The sequence below is a fragment of the Chrysochloris asiatica genome, unplaced genomic scaffold (assembly GCF_000296735.1).
Source record: "Chrysochloris asiatica unplaced genomic scaffold, ChrAsi1.0 scaffold00012, whole genome shotgun sequence".
NCBI classification, from domain to species: Eukaryota; Metazoa; Chordata; class Mammalia; order Afrosoricida; family Chrysochloridae; genus Chrysochloris; species Chrysochloris asiatica.
This window is the reverse complement of record NW_006408530.1, coordinates 24472795-24492183: the sequence shown is the minus strand read 5'-3', so window position 1 is coordinate 24492183 and position 19389 is coordinate 24472795. Positions and strand designations below refer to the sequence as shown.

At 33.9% G+C, this 19389-nt stretch overlaps 1 protein-coding gene across 1 annotated transcript in view; it reads right to left on the bottom strand.

Annotated features, from left to right (window-relative positions):
- The window catches only part of LRP1B (low density lipoprotein receptor-related protein 1B), a 2342762-nt gene that overhangs the window by 197722 nt on the left and 2125651 nt on the right, over nt 1–19389 (bottom strand). The window contains exons 68-71 of the mRNA XM_006834597.1: nt 11485–11591; nt 4264–4393; nt 1510–1616; nt 1046–1178 (exon numbers count right to left, since the gene is read on the bottom strand). Coding sequence (XP_006834660.1) covers nt 1046–1178; nt 1510–1616; nt 4264–4393; nt 11485–11591 — 477 coding nt within the window. The remainder of the gene's footprint in view (nt 1–1045; nt 1179–1509; nt 1617–4263; nt 4394–11484; nt 11592–19389) is intronic.

Sequence of the window (19389 nt, the reverse complement as noted above, 5' to 3'; positions counted from 1 at the left end):
TATACCTCCCTTATCTTCTAGTCCACAGCCTCATGATTTAAATGTCTAGATTTGAGATGAACAGAAGTGGAAGTTAATAAAAGTGAGGTGTCGTATGGCATTCCATTTCCTCGGTGACTTAACATATATGTTTCCAACACCTGATCCACTTTCTGGGAGCATATTAAATACTAAAAAAAATGTGAACCTGGTCATGTCTTAAGGTACATTCATAAAGGATCGAGTCCATTAACCACCAAGATGTTTCAGTGGAATATATTTACATAGCAGCAAATAAACTAAAAAAAAATTTAAAAGTTAGAAGTATGTGGGGGAAGAAAATGAATGGGTTGACACATTTGAAAATTGTTGAATTAAAGTCACTTGATTCTTATTTAGTGAGTATGCTTAAAGCCATAGTAGAATCATCTCAGATATGAAAAAGATATGAGTTCATATACTGTAATAATCACACTTCCAGTATAGTGTTCAGTTTGTTAACATCCTTTGTTGAAACGTTTAAAAAATGAAATCTAATATTTAAAAAAGTGTGTAATTGATGAAAGAATCACTTCTTTCTACACTCACTTTCTAGACATTTCTATAATTTTTGACCCATTTTACTGTAATTAGATTTAATAACATGAGCAGGTAAGCACAGAAAGTTGTATGAAAACAGATTAAGAAACTTGATCTCTTGGCCAGATGCTTTTCGTATTCTTTCAAAGTCACTCAAGCAATTTGAATGAAAAACTACAAAGACAACACTTGATAATAATAATTTTAATGGTTATATCCTCTGTGTTCTTCACACATCCTAGTAACTGATAGGATAGCATACTCAGAGTAGGAACACGGTAAATACCTGTACTTGGTTTCTTTGTCAAGAAAAGAGAAGATAAACTTTGTTTGATAATAGCATGGGTTTAGAACAAACTACTATGTAATGAAACTAGAAATTGTAAAAAGTCACTTAATGACCCTATCCTCTGCCTCAAGCATACTCTGTATTCTGCTCAGCACCTTATATCCATTATTTCATTTAAAGGCACACAAAAATACTTACCTCTCTCACAGTTCCCTTCATCACTGCCATCCACACAGTCCTGAATTCCATCACACAGCCATCTAATGGGAATACAGTAGGCTTTATTTCTGCATTGAAACTGATCTTCCTTACATTCAGTCACACAGTCCATCTGTTCAAAAACAAATGGATATTGCAGTTTTCAAAAATGATAATGATACAGTCACAGAGCAGAAAACAACAACAACAACAAAACATTCAGCTGACACCACTGAAATCATATCATATTGTGAGCTTTATTTTAATAAATATAAACTCTAAAAATAGTAATGGGGTTTAATGTGGACAACATGAAGAGGTAGGAAATGGTTGAAATGATTAAGTTCAATGTACCTGCCCAAATATTTTAGATGGTGTTAAGAATCAAGATCCTGTTTGCATTCATAAGCTTTCCTAAACCTAATTCTTGTAATTAAAGATTTTAATTGAATGGTAGATCTTACCTCATCTGAACCATCAGCACAATCATATTCTCCATTACATTTCAGAGATGCTGAAATACATCCTCCGCTGGCACATATATATTCACTTGATGAGCAATTAGGTGAAGCTGAATACAATTATAAATGTGATAGTTAGATACAGTAAGAGCAAAGAATAGTTTGAGGGATAAAAAACATTTATAAGCTTTTAAAAATAGGAACTCATAGATACCAGGTTCAATATTTGCTATTAGAGTCATTTAAAATGTGTCTTACAACATTAGTATTGTATTAATTATAAATCAATGTTACAATAACATGTACAGTCAGATTCAACACAACAGATTGAAGAGAAAAGAAAACTTCAACCTTCCATCCCTTGGGTTTTGAAGGGCTAAATGCTTTTATCACAATTTAAAGTAAATTATTTTAAAAGAGAAAGACCCAATTTATTTTTTAAAATGCAATAAGATTTAGTGATTCTTAGAAATGTTAGATTATAAATGCATTGCATAAAGTTAAAACTGAGATTTTGACATGGTCTCAGAAACCCACAAATATCTATTTAACTATGTTAATATAAATGTAGTATTTTGTGTACATTTTAAGATATTATTTATTATTGTAAATATATATCTGCTGTTGCTGCTGTGTGCTGTGGAGTCTGTTCTGACTCATAGTGACCCTGTACAGGGTTTCCAAGGTTGTAAATCTTCACGGGAGCAGAACACCTCATCCGTCTCTGGTGGAACAGCAGGTAGTTTTGAACTGCTGACCTTGCAGTTCACAGCCTGATATTTGTAACCACTATACTACCAGAGCTCCTTAAATATATATCTAGATATATACAATTATTGTTGTTGTTGTTAAGTGCCATTGACCTATAGCAACCCTGTATAGGGTTTCCTAGGAGTGGCTGGTGAGTTCGAACCACCGGTCTTACAGTTCATTCTGACCTTGTTTGTGGTCGAGTGCTTATCCTACATCACCATACCAGGCAGGACCCCTTTATAATTATTAGAACTTGTATAATTTTGAGTAAGTGAATTAAAAATAGCAAGAGGCTAAAAAAGTTATGACCATCATCCAAGGAAATTAACTGATAGAGAAATTATGACAGACAGCTTCGTGAATCAGTCTAGGTTTAGGTTTGACTGGCTTGCATTCAAACTTCTGAAGCTCTAGGCCTCATATCAGGCCACCATGCTGTCACACGTCATATTCTGAACTGCTTAATAGTGGTGGTGGTTGGTGGTTATGTACCGTGGAGTCGGTTCTGACCCATAGTGACCCTGTACATTGTTTCCAAGGCTGTAAATCTTTATGGGAGCAGAAAGCCTCATCTTTCTCCCATGAAACAGCTGGTAGTTTCGAACTGCTGACCTTAAGGTTCGCAGCCCAATTCGTAACCACTATGCTACCAGAGCTCAATAGAGAAATACTAAAAAAGTTTTTAACCATACATTTAAATATTTTCAATCATATATATATATATAAATTAGGATCCTGAGAGTATGTCTGGATTCAGTAAGAAGGAAACATGATACCAAATAGCAATGTGCCACGGACATGACAGTGAGACATCATAACCTGAATGTACCTCACACTCAGGCTTTCATAAATATATATAGAGTATACCATGATCTTCCTGCATAATTTTTTCTTATATAGTAATTTTATTAAAACACATAAGTACAAAATTTAATGCTTTGATGAGTATATTTGGTATCCTGGTGTGGCACTGTAGGATAAACACTGGACTGTTAATCACAAGGTCAGAAGTTCAGTTCCACCAGCCCCTCCTTGGATATTCTATTCAGGGTCACTATGAGTCAGAACTGACTAACAACACTTAACAAAACAGTGAGCCTATTTATAAAACCATACATACAGAAATAGACTCAGATCACAATGACACTAAGGACTAATTAGTAGTAACTCATAAGGTTTCCTTGGCTAAAACCTTTATGGAAACAGATCGCCAGGTCTTTTCTCCTATGTAGCAACTGTTGGTTTCAAACCTCTGACCTTGTGATTAGCAAACAAGTATTTTTTAACTATTGCACCACTCTAAGTCAATATCATCTCAAGAGCATACAACCACAACAATAATGCAATTGTTGTTGTTGTTGTTGAGTGTCATACAGTCAGTTCCAGTGCATAGCAAACCTGTATAGGGTTTCTGAGGAGTGACTGTTGAGTTAGAACTGCCAACCTTGCAGTTTAAAACGACCTTGCGGTCCTACAGTGTCACACCAGGACTCCATATAAAGGAACAGAAATACATAAACTGAGTGTCTTTTTCTACATTCTTGTTTCACTTCCTAATTTTATTTTGATTTGTAACCAAAATTTAAGTACAAGCAATGTGCTTACGTTTGTTCTCATTTGGTATTGCTTAAAAACTACTATACCTATGCTTCACAAGCTTAATTTCTATAAGTGAAAATCTAACTTAAAAGTATAATTTCAACATATTTCATTTCACTATCTGGGGAACATAATTCCAAATGTTGTGAAAATATACAGAAACCAGAAAATCAAAGTTTAGTTAATAATGCTTACATTGTTACAAAAATAATGATCTTATCTGCAAAACATTTTTAAATATGCAAATGAGAAGCCACTGAACTAATGGTATCGTTTCTTAAAACATAAATATGTGTGCATATTTATGTTTTATAGCATTTCAAGTTAATGGATCAGCTAAGTCCTTGTTTATAGAATTTCAAGTTAATGGATCAGCTAAGTTCCATATAATATCAATCATCTTACCTGGATCACAGTTTTTCTCATCATCTCCATATTTACAGTCTTCATGACCATCACATTTCCATTTTGCTGATATACACTGACCATTGGAACACTGAAATTGATCTTTAGAACAACTTGTTTCACAATTTCTCTGTCACAATCAACACAAAAGTTAAACTTTCAGAAAACTATAAATTTGAAAACAACCAGAGATCTTCTATACAGAAATTTAGACACATAGAAATCACATATGCTAAACACAGGTAATTCAGATGATCATGCTAAGCCTATGGCTATATAACACAGTTTTCTACTTTCTTTGGATCATAATTAAGTGAAGAAATTTAAAAACAAAAAAGAAACACACAAAATTCCTGTGTGTCTGTCATGCTAAGTTTATTACTCTCTGTGAGTCATGCTTCAACAGACAATTGTTTTTGTTAAGAGCCATCGAGTCAGTTCTGAGTCATAACAGCCCTGCACAGAGTTTCCAAGGAGCAGCTGGTGGATTAGAAATACCCACCTTATTTTAGCAGTCCAGTGCTTATCCTACAGTGCCACAGCAGGACTCAAAACACAATTAGGGGTTAAAAAAATTTAATACTTGTAGTTAACAATGGAGATTATAGGGGGAAAAAGTGTGAAAAAAAAAATCATTTCTGAGCAAATGTCTAAGGGGAGATGGAAATTGAACCAAGGAATATTCTTAGATGAATCTGATTTGCACTGAAAAAAATTTCCCCTATTGTTCTTTCCTTTCTCCTCCATTTACTTTCTTCTGTATCTGTTATTTTATAATTTACTTATTTTTCATAATCCTCTGTGTTTCTTTTGGTGTTTCATCTCTAAGGATTTGTGAAATGAACTGTTACACTTGTCATTTTAATAGTCATCATATAGAATTTATTTGGAAGCAAAAGATAGCAGATTTACCTTTGGGAAGCTATTTATGGAAAGTAGATAAAAGAGATCCACTAGAGACCCAATTCTCTGGATCTGAACACTGTTTGAAATGGGTTATCCCACTGAAGAGTCTTGCTGGAATGCATTTTTCTCTTGTTGTTTTTGTTATTGTTGTTAGGTGACATTGAGTCAGTTCCTACTCATAGCAACCCTATCTATGCCCAATAGAATGAAACACTGAGCGGTCCTGCACCATCCTCACAATTGTTGCTACATTGAGCCCATTGTTGATGCCACTATGTCAATCCATCTCCAAATTACAAAGCATGATGTCCTTCTCCAAGGACTAATCCCTTTAGGTAACATTCCAAAGTATGAGAGATGAAGTCTTGCCATCCTGGCTTCTAAGGAGAATTCTGGTTGATCTTCTTCAAAGTTAGATTTGTTTGTTCTTTTGGCAGTCCTCGTTACGTAACAATATTCTTCTCCAACACCATAATTTAATGCATCAATTCTTCTCTGTTCTTCTTTATTCACTGTCCAACTTTCAAATACATACAAGGCAATTAAAAATACCATGGTTTGGGTCAGGCACACCATGGTCCCCAAACTGAAATCTTTGCTGTTTAACACTTGCTAAGGAGATTTGGTAGTGTAATGGTTACACATTGGACTGCTAACCTCACGGTCAGCAGTTCAAAACTACCAGCAGTTTTGTGGGAGAAAGATGAGGCTTTCTGCTCCAATAAATATTTATAGCCTTGAAAACCCTGTATAGGGTTGCTATGAGTCAGAACTGATTCCACAGCACATAACCAAGGAAGTCCAATTCTTACCAAAGCATACTCATTTGCTGCTTCCACAAAAGGTACAACACTCTAACAGCTGGTACCATATAATTGAAAATCTTCTGTTTTCTTCCCTTTCCTTCACCCCTTCCTTCTTCTCCCAAGTATTGAGGGTTTATTACTTGTCCAGGTCTTTCTAACTAAATTTTACTCCCTAAATTTGGTAGAATCTAAGACAAATCAGAAAGGCTGGTACCTCAATCAAGAAATATACTAAGTGCAAAAATAAATGGTTACGGTTTTAAAGTGGGGAGTTAGAGAAGGCTTCAACAAATATGATACATAATTAATATAACTACCAAGTGTGACAGTTAAGATTTTGTGTCAAAATTACTCCCAGTGATTTGGCAGTTCAGATGTGATTATCCCCATGGAGAAACAAACCTAATACAGGTATAGTTAATTCTATGATGATTGGCTGTGAGCAGCCAACCAACTGAACGGATGTTTCCTTGGGGATGTGACCTGTTCCAAATATAATGGTGACACAGGAAGAGCTTGCTTGCTTTTCCACTGGGGACCTGGGACTCTATTATTGTGAGCCATTCCCTTCATATAAGTGTCTCTTTTTATATACATGTTTGCAGATATAAGTTTTACTGGGTTTGTTTCTCCAGCAGACCTGCCTAAGTCACTAAAAAGTTTTTCATATGCAAGATAAATTAGAAATTTGGTATGTCTGAAGGGTAAGCTAAATTATGGTGGGTACTGAGAAAGAGGTAGGAGAATGAGCCTATACAAAGATCATGAGAGATGGAATTTCATGTTTTTCTTCAAGACATGCTACTTATGATTTGAAAAGTGGTTAACATATAATAAGTATTCAGTAGTAACTGATGATCAGTATATGTAAAAATTCATTAACTACCAAATGAAGAAAATGAGTAATATAATATAAATTGCATATAGTTAAGCTCTAAAAGAATAGGAATCGCGTCTGCCTGTTTATTAATGTTTAAAAAATGGCATGATCCTAGTAAGTACTCAGTGAATACATGTAGAATTAATGAATAGCATGATCCAAGTAAGTACTCAGTGATTACATGTAGAATTAATGAATAACATGATCCTAGTGAGTACTCAGTGAATACATGGAGAATTAATGAATGGCATGACACTAGTAAGCACTCAGTGAATACATGGAGAATTAATACATGGCATCTTAGCAGTAGAGCACATTTAAATAAGTTCCATGACCAACACTGTTGACATTTCTGTAGTATTTTGAAAATAATAAAGAATTTGTTATTTTAGGTTACTTTCCTATCATCAGAAAATTCTATTTGATATAAATTGAAATGTACTTGATTTTTGTGTGTCTGTATGTGTATTTAATTACTCTTTGAATAATTATCAACACTTTACTAGTTCTTGTTTCAATCACTACTACCCCGAGTTAATGATATTATGAAATATTTCAAAAGAACAATAACCTTATATGAAAATTAACTTCATAAAATTAATAATAATTCCTTAGAGTAAATTTGTTTTGAATCCTTATTTGAAATATGCTCATTTTCTTAACTATATAAAGTATAATTTAATAAAATAATGTATAATATAATGTAATACACATTGAACTTGGTTGATATATTTTAATTTTAATTTGATTATAAATATTTCCCATTATCCCACTTTTTAAAGTGATTTTATTGTATTGGAGTCATGGTGTTACACTGTAAGATAATCACTGAACCTCAAAGTAAATTTGAGCCACAAGGTCAGTGGTTCAAATATACCAGCAGTGTCTTGGATTTGGAATGAAGTCCTCTTTGCTTTCAGCAAATACGGTTGTATCATCTGCATATTAGAGGCTGTCAATGAATCAGCCCAATCCTGAAGCCACATTCTTCTGAATATATTCCAGCTTATTTGTTCAGCATACAGACTGAATAAGCATGATGAAAACATATAACCCTGGCACATACCTTTCCTGATTTAAATTATTCAGTATTCCCTTGTTCCATTCTAAGGGCTCTCTCTTGTTCTATGTACAGGTTTCTCATGAGCACAATTAAGAGTTCTGAAATACTCAAAACTTCTCAGTGCATTCCATAGTTTATCATGAATCACACTGTAGATAGCCTTTGCATAGCCAATAAAGCACAAAAAGTAAACATTTTTCTGATATTTTCTGCTTTTGGGAAAGATCCATCTGATGTTAACAATGACATCCTTTTCTTAATCTGGTTTGAATTTCTAGAAGCTCCCTGTTGATGTACTCCTGCAATCATTTTTAAATTACATTCAGCAAAGGTTTACATGCATGTGATATTAATGATATTGTTCAATGACTTCCACATCACATTGGGTTACTTCTCTTTGAAATGGGTATAATATAAATATGATTGGATAGCTTCCAATCAGTTAGCCAGGTAGCTATCTTCCAAATTTCTTGGCCTAGATGAGTGAGTCCTTCCAGTGCTGCATCAGTTTGTTTGAAAGATTTTATTTTGTATTGTGTTAATTTCTGGTGCCTTTTTTTTTTTTTTTTTTTTTTGCCAATGCCGTCAGATCAGCTTGAATTTCTTCCTTTAATGCCATTGGTTCCTGATAATATACTACCTCTTGAAATGGCTAAGCATCAAATATTTGTTTTTGGTACAGTGATTATCTGTAATCCTTCTATCTTCTTTTGATGCTTTCTGTATCATTCAATATTTTCCCCAAGCAATCCTTCGATATTGAAAATCTAGAACTGAATTTTTTCCTGTTTTTTTCAGCTTGAGAAATGCTGAGTGTGTTCTTCCCTCTTGGTTTTCCTACTCTAGGTCTTTGCACATCTCACTCTAATACTTGACTTTGTCTCCTTGAATTGCTCTTTGAAAGTTTTTGTTAATTTTTTTTCCATCTTCATTTCTTCCATTTGTATTTCAGAGCAAGTTTGAGAGTCTTTTCTAACATCCATTCTAACATTGGTTTTCCCTTTCTTCCCTGTCTTTTGTAAAACTTTTTATTTTCTTCCTGTATGATGTTCTTGATGTCATCCCACAACTCTTCTGGTCTTCATACATTAGTGTCTAATGCAATAAATCTTTTCTTTCTATAACTTCAAGTGCGATAAATTCAAGGTCATCTTTTGGATCTTGTGGATTTGTTTTACTTTTTTTCAACTTCAGTCTGAACTTGCATATGAATAATGGTCCTTTCCCTGTCCTTGTTTGGTTGACAATATTGAGCATTTTCACCATCTTTTCCAACAGATGTAGTCAATTTGATTCCTGTGTATTCCATCTGGTGAGGTCCATGTTTATAATTATCTCTTATGCTATTTAAAAATGTATTTGCAATAAATAAGATATTTTTTCTTTAAAATAAAAAAGTGTTATTTGGAATGAATAGGTTATTGGTCTTGCAAAATTCTATCATGAAGCCTCCAGCATCATTTTTGTCATGAAGATGATATTTTCCAACAGCTGTTCTTTCCTCTTGGTTTTCAACCTTTGTATTCCAATCACCAGTACTAATTAGTGTCTCTTGATTGCAAGGTTTATTCATTTTACACTTAAGAAATAGGTATAATTCTGCAGCTGTATCATCACTAGCTTTAGTGCTTGGTATTTAATTTGAATAATAATGATACTAGCTGGTAATACTTGTAGGTGTATTGATATTATCCAATTATAGACAGCATTGTACTTCAAAAGAGATCTTGAAATGTTCATTTTGATGATTAATATTACAACATTTCTCTTAAAACAAAAGCTAGAAATCATCTATGTTTGTTGCTGCTCATTACATTCCATATTGTTTGTACAAAATATCTGTCAATGTATATAATATATATATAAATAATATATGTGCATATATTTATATAAAAGATAGTAGACAGTAAATATGATTCCCTAAGGAAATTATCATGAAAAGTCTGGATATATGGAGATGCACTAGGCATTAAAGACTATGGCCAATAACTTATGACATGAGTTTTTAAAAAAGAAGTAATTGATTCTGAATATTACCTTATACATCTAGTGAATAATATATAATATTTAATAATAAATGTAGACAATGGATTCACATATCTTGATGTCTCAGAGATTGCACAAACTGGTGGAACTTAAAAAAAAATGGTATGAATGAGTTTATATAAAAAATATATTTTCTTGACTCAGAAACATATAATATATTTTTTGAGCAAATAGATGCTAAGAAAATACGTGGTCAATTAAGGTAGTAATGATTTGAGTGTCCTGCAGATTTCTTAAAATTGTGTCTTGATTTTTGGTATGTGACTAGATAATTTTGTAGAAGTGGTATTTTTCAACTTCCCTTAAGAGATTCTTCTGTTCTTGAAGTTTAGATTTTTCTGGCCTTCAATTGAGAAGTTTCAAGAATTTGGTCCCAAAACCTAGACTTCAGAATGTTATTAAATTACTCATTCAAAGAGATGATGTCAAACCCTGATGAGTATGCCTAAGGACTAGAAGAGAACTCACTTAAATGGGTTCTATATATATTAGAAACCTGTAGTATCTCCCACATGTAAATCAGATAGCAATAGCTATATAGCGAAACACAGATCTCTCAAGTGTAGCAGGGGTATCCTTCCAGGCTTATAGTCATTGGGAGGACCCTTATGAGTGTTGTGTATCAGTGGGTAAATCAGAACAGCAGAGCTGTAGAGAGTCATTGTCTCACAGGAAGCCATGGAGACCAGTGACCTTCTTTTCCGTCTTTACTTTCCACTAGACTTTATTATACAAGCCCTGTGTTCCTTATATTATTCAGTAAATAACAATACATGAAAAATGGCTGTGATTAGACTTTGCTCTGACATTAGAAATAAGGGTTTAAGGCTATTTTATAGTTGATTTAAAAAATAGTGATATGTATTTATTATTTGTAAAGCACCATGAAATAATTAATATTTGAAACACTCACATAGATTGATTGATAACTAATAGTATAAAGTAATATACTTTAGTTTGTCAGAACAAACCAATTTTATAGAATTATTTAAAGAAAATACATTTTTTTTACTTGAATTGCTTATATACAGGCATTACTAAAAATGGATTGTAAGTTACCATCTAAGCAAAGCTCAACCTATGACTTCATGAAATTGATGACCCAAATCAAAGTCTATAAGACTATATCTATTGACCAAAGAGACAGGGGAGAAGAAACTGTTTAAAATGCATAAAAATATAAGCCCTGACTATAAATACTGCAGCAAAGTCATGATCAAATTCACAGATGGCAAGGGCAACAGCTATAGGGAATAGAATTTTCAAACATCCTATTCCCAACCCAGCTATTCACCACTTGAGGTAAAACAGACTATAAAATTAACTGTCAATAGTAGCACAAGAGCTATTCCCTATGCTGGATGTGTGCGGCACAGTGCATAGATATACTTATCTCAGTGTGTCAGGAGCAAAGTGCATTTCAGAACTGTCGAAGCCACACTCACCGGACTGAATAATAATTGCAAGTGTTGGTGTTAAGAACTGATTTCCTTTTAGTTCAATTTTACAAAAATGCCTACCTCGTCAGAGCCATCTGCACAGTCAAAATCTCCATCACACCAAAACCTTGAAGAAACACAGTCCCCATTGGCACAGAGAAAATCTTTCAATGTACAGGTCTGTGGCTCTGGGGATAGAAAATAGCACAAGGTTACTCTAATATATAAAACTGCATTCTAAATTTATATGGCATAGTACATGAGGTAGCATTAAAAAACAACAACAACAAAAAAGAGGTTACCCAAGTAGAACAAAAAAATGTTGAGGAAAATGTCCCATGAAGCATCTGTGGTACATAATATAATGATTTTTCAAATTTCTTTACAAAGTCATGAATAGAAAGTAGGGTAAAAGAAATAAATTGAAAAGAGGACAAAAGATAAATTGCCTACTGTTTAGTAAAAATAAAGCAACAAAGTAAAATAAAAAGCCTATACATTTAAATATTGCTACAGTATAATAATATGTTTTACCTTTTAGAGTTGTAAATAATTTTATCAATTTACTTTATGTAGACATTTATGAATCTCTTACTTCACTAAATATGCCCATGATGTTGGTTATTAACTAGAGAGTGAATTGACTTTATATTATGTATTAAATATATTATGACTTTATATTATGTATTAAAAATAACCTTCTAACTCTTCTCTTTTACCCACAGAAAATTCTTAGTTCATGAAAAAGGACACATAAATAAATTATTAGACATAAGTGAGTCAGTATAGATACAAAGAAGTATAACGAAGCTATTTTCTTTGAAAACTGTTTACTTGTTTATATGATTCTTTGCTTATGTTCTATATCATTTCATTTTCACCTTAGGTTTTTCAACAATACTGATCTGATTATGCTTCACAACCCCAAGCCACATACGATGTGAACCAAACAGTATCATTTACTACTTTTCTTAAATCTTATATGGACTAGTGTTAATATGAAGAGTGAAATAGGATTTGAGAAATCTGTTCTGGCAAGTAATCAGTATAATCACTAAGGATCATCTCTTGTTTAGTTTTTGTCTTCTAAAGAGAATTAATAACTTGTATAATGAATGAGCCTCTTGTTTTCTCTTTGATAGATATGTTTACAGCGCTCTCTCATATACAAGAGTATTCTCATTCATGTGAAGAAGGAATGCATAAGAAATAGAAAACTTAAGAAGCATCAATATGAAATGTAATATTTTATAAAGATTAGTAAAAAATGTTCTTCACTCTGTTTATATTAAAACTCCTGTCCACGTCCATGACTGATAACATCACTGAGCATGTATGTGGGATTATTCTATCAAGTAGACAAGTTTTACAATGGATTATGTGGCATATCATTTGCAAATCACCCATGGCTCTGCCTATGAAATAATCCATAACAGATGTTTTGAAAAGCTTATGTGAGGTGGATACCAAAACAACTCATGGATGAGCATAAACAAGTGTTAGGACATCATCTGCAAACAATATTTGGATCTATACTTGAGGAAAGGTAAAGATTTCTTTTTAAAATCGTTCCTGGTGATGAGATAGAGTATGGAATGGAAACATCCTCAAACGCCGACCAAGAAAAAGTTCAAAAGTCAGCCATCAGCTGAAAAATTAATACAGTTTTCTGGGATTCTCAAGAACCAGTATTGAATGCGATCAGAAAAAAGGGTCAACAATCAATAGAACTCCTTACACTGAGATACTCACTGAAGATTTGAAGCCTGAACTTCTGAATAAACACAGAAGAGTGCTGCACAAAGATGATCTTGCATCACAATGCACATCCACATACCTCTGCCCACATTTGTTGACACTCTGCAAAAACTTTCTTTTGAGGTGTTAAAGCAGCCTCCCTACAGTCCTGGTCTTTTTACATTGAACTGAAAGCCATCCTTTGGGGACAAAGTTTCACCTCTGATGAAGAAGTGAAGACAGAGGAGCATTTATGGTTCACAACTCAGCCTAAAATATTTTTAATAAGGAAATATGAAAGTTTGTTGACAGACACACAAAGTGTATCAAAAAGCAAGGAAATTCTGTTAAAAATGAGGTGTTTCAACCAACTTAGACATTGGCAACAAAGCTATAAATAAAGGCATGAAGTGGCTGGATTACAAGTTTTCAAGAGGAGTTTAATTTCAGAGTGTGCAGGGGAAGGTAGAATCCCCACTAAAGTTTTCATCTTGTCTATACTGGTCTGGTGAAAGAAGATGGGGATATTTCTTATGATTCAATAGTTAGTAATTGTTATCATGATTAATAGCAATTGTCACAACTGTAAAGGTAGAAAAAACTTTTGTAACATAAAGGGAGGAGTACTTAATATAACATTCCAGAAACAGAGGACCCAAGGACTATCAAGGAGAAGAGCATGAGCAGAAGTGGGACTGTATCCTGAGAAGTAGTGACACTGAGAAGATGGAGGCAGAGATGATGACATGGAGAGACAGAGTAGCTGAGGACTCAAGACTCATGGAAAGAGAAAGACTGTGCTGATGGCCAGGAAGCAGGTTTGCAGAATGTGCCCTTCAGTTGTTTAAATGATTATATATTCCTGGGCAGTTTGTGTACATCAAAAAAGCCAAACAAACAAACAGAGGGAATAGAAGCAAATGGTGTTGAATTATGATGCATGGAGGGTATTGTAATCATTTCAGTGAAATGAAATATGATAGGATGAGTGCAATACCGATGTTCTCCCATGTAAGTTATCACTCAATTCACAATAAAAACTTTACAAAAAAAAAAAGTGCTTTTGTTTTCTAAAAGTTAATTTAAATTATTTCTACAACCAGAATGTCAATAATTTTTCACTCACCGTTGTACATATAACTTGTGAATAATTCAGTCAGTAACTGGGTCTTTGCTCTACATAATCACTTAGTTTCTGGCATTGGGGAAATATCTTGAACATTGCCTATCATGTAGACCCTTGAATCATGTTGGAAGAATTATGCAAATGTAAATTGAAACATAAAGTGTTCTGTTCTGCTCTGGACTTCACTTGCTTATAAAATATGATATTCAAAAGTAAATAAGAAAGATGTCATTCCATAGAAATGGAAAAGTCACCAAATGAATGACTCTCCCAGCGTTGCTATGCTCCTTTATTTAGTGAACATTACAATAGAGACATTTCGTTTTGCTTTAAGAGTATATTCACATATGTTACATTTATTCTTCAAACTACACTTATTAATATTAATATTCCTAGCTATAATGGTGAAGTCCATATATGTCACCATAGGATAAGCACTGGACTTCAAGGCCATTTTGAACTGCAAGGTTAGGGATTAAACTCACTAGCCACTCCTTGGAAACTCTTTACAGGTTCGCTATGAATCAGACCAGACTTGACGGCACTTAACAACAATAATAACAACAACTATTGTTGTTGTTATGTGCCGTGGAGTCGCTTCCAACTCATAGCAACCCTGCACAGGGTTTCCAAGGCTTGTAAATCTTTACGGGAGCAGAAAGTCTCATCTTTCTCCCACGGAACAGCTGGTAGGTTCACACTGCTGACTTTGAGGTTCACAGCCCAATTAGTAACCACTACCTCGGAAACCCTGTACTGGGTTGCTATGGGTCGGAACCGACTTGACGGCACTTAACAACAACAACAACCCTACCAGAGTAACTAATTATAACTGATTATTTGGTTTTATGTATTATCAGCAGTTAATGCTGAATACTTGAAGGAACTTATTGATTATGACTCATAACATTCCTATAAAGCAAGTACTATTATTACAGTCCTATTGTGGTGATGTAGGATAAGCACTGAACTACTAACTGCAAGGTCAGCAGTTTAACCCCACCAACCACTCCTTATAAAGTATATAGAGGGTTGCTGCGAGTTGGAACAAAGTCAATGACACTTAACAACAACAATTATTGGACTACTTTTTATTCAATAATCAAATGATTATATACATGGACTCCAATAGAGTGCATATATAAGAATCAAATTGACTACATATGTGGACATAGATGATGGAGAAGCTCAAAATTATCAGTCAAGTCAAAGCCAGGAGTCAGCGGCTGAACAGAACATCAATTGCTCATATGCAAATTCTTGTTGAAATAAGTCAAAAGAAGTCCAAGAGAATAATAGGATGATCTTGAATACATTCCATCTAAAATGAGAGTATCTCAAGAATAGTTTTGATGCTCTGAACACTAATGACTAGATGTGCAGAATAATACCAAGGACATTGTCTATTAAGGAAATAAAAATTATTAAAAAGAAAGGAAACTAAGCTGACCAAAACTGGGATCAGAAAAGACTGAAATTTACTATTGAGCACAGTAGCTAAAGCAAACCGAAGAAATGATGGAGTAAAAGAGCAAAGAAAATATTTTAAATAATGACTTGAGGAGACAAAGCAAACCATTATAATAAAATATACAAAGGCCTGGAGTGAGAAAATCAAAAGGAAAGAACATGATACATTATTTCTCAAGTTGAAAGAACTAAAGAGAAAATCCAACTTCGTGTTGCAGTATTGAAGAAGTTTATGGACAAAAACTTGAATGTGAATAAAGCATTAAAAGAAGAAGGAAGAAAAATACAGATTCACTTTACCAAAAAGAATTGGTCAATATTCAATCATTTTAAAGGAGCATATGCTCAAGAACCACTGGAACAGAAGAAAGAAGTGGAGGTCATTGTTGTAAAACAGATCTCAGATGCTTCAACAAACAGATATTTGTTTATCTATGTCAAGAAATTTACAAGAAAGCTAATTGGCCAATCAAATGGTAGAGATCCATATTCATGCCCATTCCAAAAAAATACAGTCAATCAGAAGCAGAATATTTAAAACAATATCATTAATATTACGTTGTTGTTGTTGTTGTTATGTGCCGTGGAGTCGGTTCCGACTCATAGCGACCCCTGTACAGGGTTTCCAAGGCTGGAAATCTTTAGGGGAGCAGAAAGCCTCATCTTTCTCCCGCGGAACAGCTGTTAGTTTCGTACAGCTGACCTTGTGGCTGCAGCCCGATTCGTAACCACTACGCTACCAGAGCTCCAAACTAGCAAAATTTTGTTGAATACATTTTTTAAATGGTCTCTGTCAAACATTGATAGTAAATTGCCAGACTTTGAAACAAAATTCAGAAGAGCAGTTCATAGACTATGTGGAGACATTTAACTGTATGGATTACAACAAATTATAGATAACATTGAAAATAATGATAATTTCAGATTATTTAATCATGTTTATGCAGAAATTGAACATGGATAAATTGTTCTTAAAATAGAACAAGAGGATATTATATGGTTCAAAACAGGAAGAAAAAAAAATGTACCTGACAAAGATTTGTTCTTTCACTTTAATTATATATTTTATATCCTGAACAAATAACCTAAGAAAAAAGTAGTATCAAGATTAGACAAAAGGCTCATTAACAATCTGTGATATGCAGATGACATGACATTGTTCTTTGAAAGTGCAGGCGATGAAAATCAAATACTAATCTTTTACTACGGATTACATGTTAAAATAAAATTCACGCCCTCACAACTGGATCAATAAGCAGCATAAACTATGATAAGTGGCAAGAGGATTGAAGTTGTCAAGACTTTCATTTTTCTAGGATTAGCAAACAATGTCCATGGAAGTAAGTATAAGTTAAGAGAGCAAACAACATAATGCATTAGACAAGCTTGTTTTAAAAGACCTCTTTAAAAAACTGTTTTTTGAAGTCCTGGTGTGGCACTGTGGGTTAATGCAACAGACTGCAAAGCTGTTTAAATTGCAACGTTGGCAATTCAAGCTCACCAGCTGCTCCACAGAAACCCTATACAGGTCACTATGGGTCGGAAGCAAGGTGATGGCACTTAACAACAGCAAAAACAGAGTGCTTTTAAAAACAAAAAGGTATTATTTTAAAACTTTTGCTTGTGAATTGAGTTAAGGTTTGCATAGCAGATTTTTAGTTTAACATTCAGTGAATCAAATACTTCGTTTCATCTCGATGATTGCAATCTCTTCAATGTAATATCACTTATTCTGCTTTCTCCTTGTACTTTTGGTTTCCATTCAGTCTCTTCTCCAAACACTTCTGAACTTTGTCCTTGGGTAAATACTGCCCTTTTGGTCTTAAATGGTTGACTCATATCCTTACTAGAGTTGTTCTCCCTGTAGACCTCTCTATTGCTTTGTTGAAAACTGAGCCATGGGGGTGAATTCAGTTCCAGACCTGAAGGGTAAACAAGGGCCAGAGTTTTAGGGTTCCACCAGTATCTCTATGACTGGTAAACCTGGTATATATTTTCTTATGATTTTGAGTTTTGTTCCACATTTTATACAATCCAATCCAGGACCTGATCTTATCACTTTCAGAGCAGTCAATAGTGCAGCCAGGTGCCATCCAATTTTTCTGGTCTTAGAGTCATGAAGCGTAAATGCTCATGTGGTTCATTAGTCCATTGGATAAAATGTTTCTAAGTGTCTTCAATTTCTAAAATCTGTTTCCCCCATAGAGGGAGAAAACAATAGTTGCACCTTAGGTGGCTTCTCATGAGCTTTTAAGATCCCATCACTACTCACCAAAGTAGGATGCAAAACATTGTCTTTGTAGACTATGTTAATGTTAATTGTTCATGGTGTTTAGAGAGACTATGATCCTGAGACCTCAGGCCCAAAGATTCATTCTCTCAAGGTGTTAGTTAGGTAATGTCTAAAAAGTTTGCATAACTTTGCCTCCTGTATGCTCCATCACATTAATAGGTATATTTGCAACAAAACTTAAATACCCATGTACAATTTGTGGCCATACTCCCATTCCATCTCCTGCATTTGCTTAGTCTGAGTTATCCATCTATTTAAACATCAACATAGATATTAATACCAACGCAAGCTATGGTATTTTCAAGTGCCTTGTATATATGTGAAAAATACAATGGAAAAAGAAAATCCAAGAATAATGGACATATTTGAATTGTGGTGTTGGTGAAAATATTTAATAAACCGTGGACTGCTAAAAAAATGACCAGTTTTGTATAGCCAGAATGCTCCTGAGAAGTTGATTATGGTGAGATTTTTATCTCAGTTGTTTTGGATTTGTTATCAAGAGGAATGGATTGCTAGATAAAGACATCATGTTCAGTAAGGTAGAGGATCAATTAAGAAGAGGAAGACCCTCTACAAGATGAATTGACAGTATCAGCAACATGGGCTCAAAAATAACATTGTGTTTTTGTTTTTTAATTTATCTTTTATTTATTTCAACATAGTACAGGACTGGGCAATGTTTTATTGTATTATATATAGGGTTGCTATGAATTGGAGCTGACAGAACAGAATTTAACAACATTATTGGACATTTTCATCAATGAATAAATTGAAACAGAGAGAATAAGAATCATTCAGCTGTTGGAAGAACTAGTGTTGAGCTTGAAGCTGTACAACCTGATACCAGGACTTGTATTTTTATCACTATTTTATGTCATTATTTCCTTACAATTGAGGAAGTAGAAATTGCTCATATATTATTTTGTTGTTGTTAAGTGCCATCAAGTCAGTTCTGACTCATAGAAACTGTGCGTTTCCTTGGAGTGGCTGGTGTGTTTGAACCACTGACCTTGCTGTTCAAATGACCTTGCAGTCCAGTACTTATCCTACAGCACCATAATTAACAAAAATGGCATGATAAGTCACATTACTAGTACAAGCACATGTCTACCAACAGCTATTTTATTTAATAAAAGTAACAGTAAAAGTCTTTTTCCTCTAATCATCATCCAGACTGAAGCCATTTTATCTTCCTCTTGTTTGTAGACACATGCACTGTTATACTTAGGGGAAAGAAATTGTAGCGAAATGTGATTAATTTATATAATGAAGGATGATAACTACCAGAACAGTTACATTAAAAGATTAAGGAGAGAGTAAATTTAAAATATATTGTACTTTGATGTTTTAATAAATT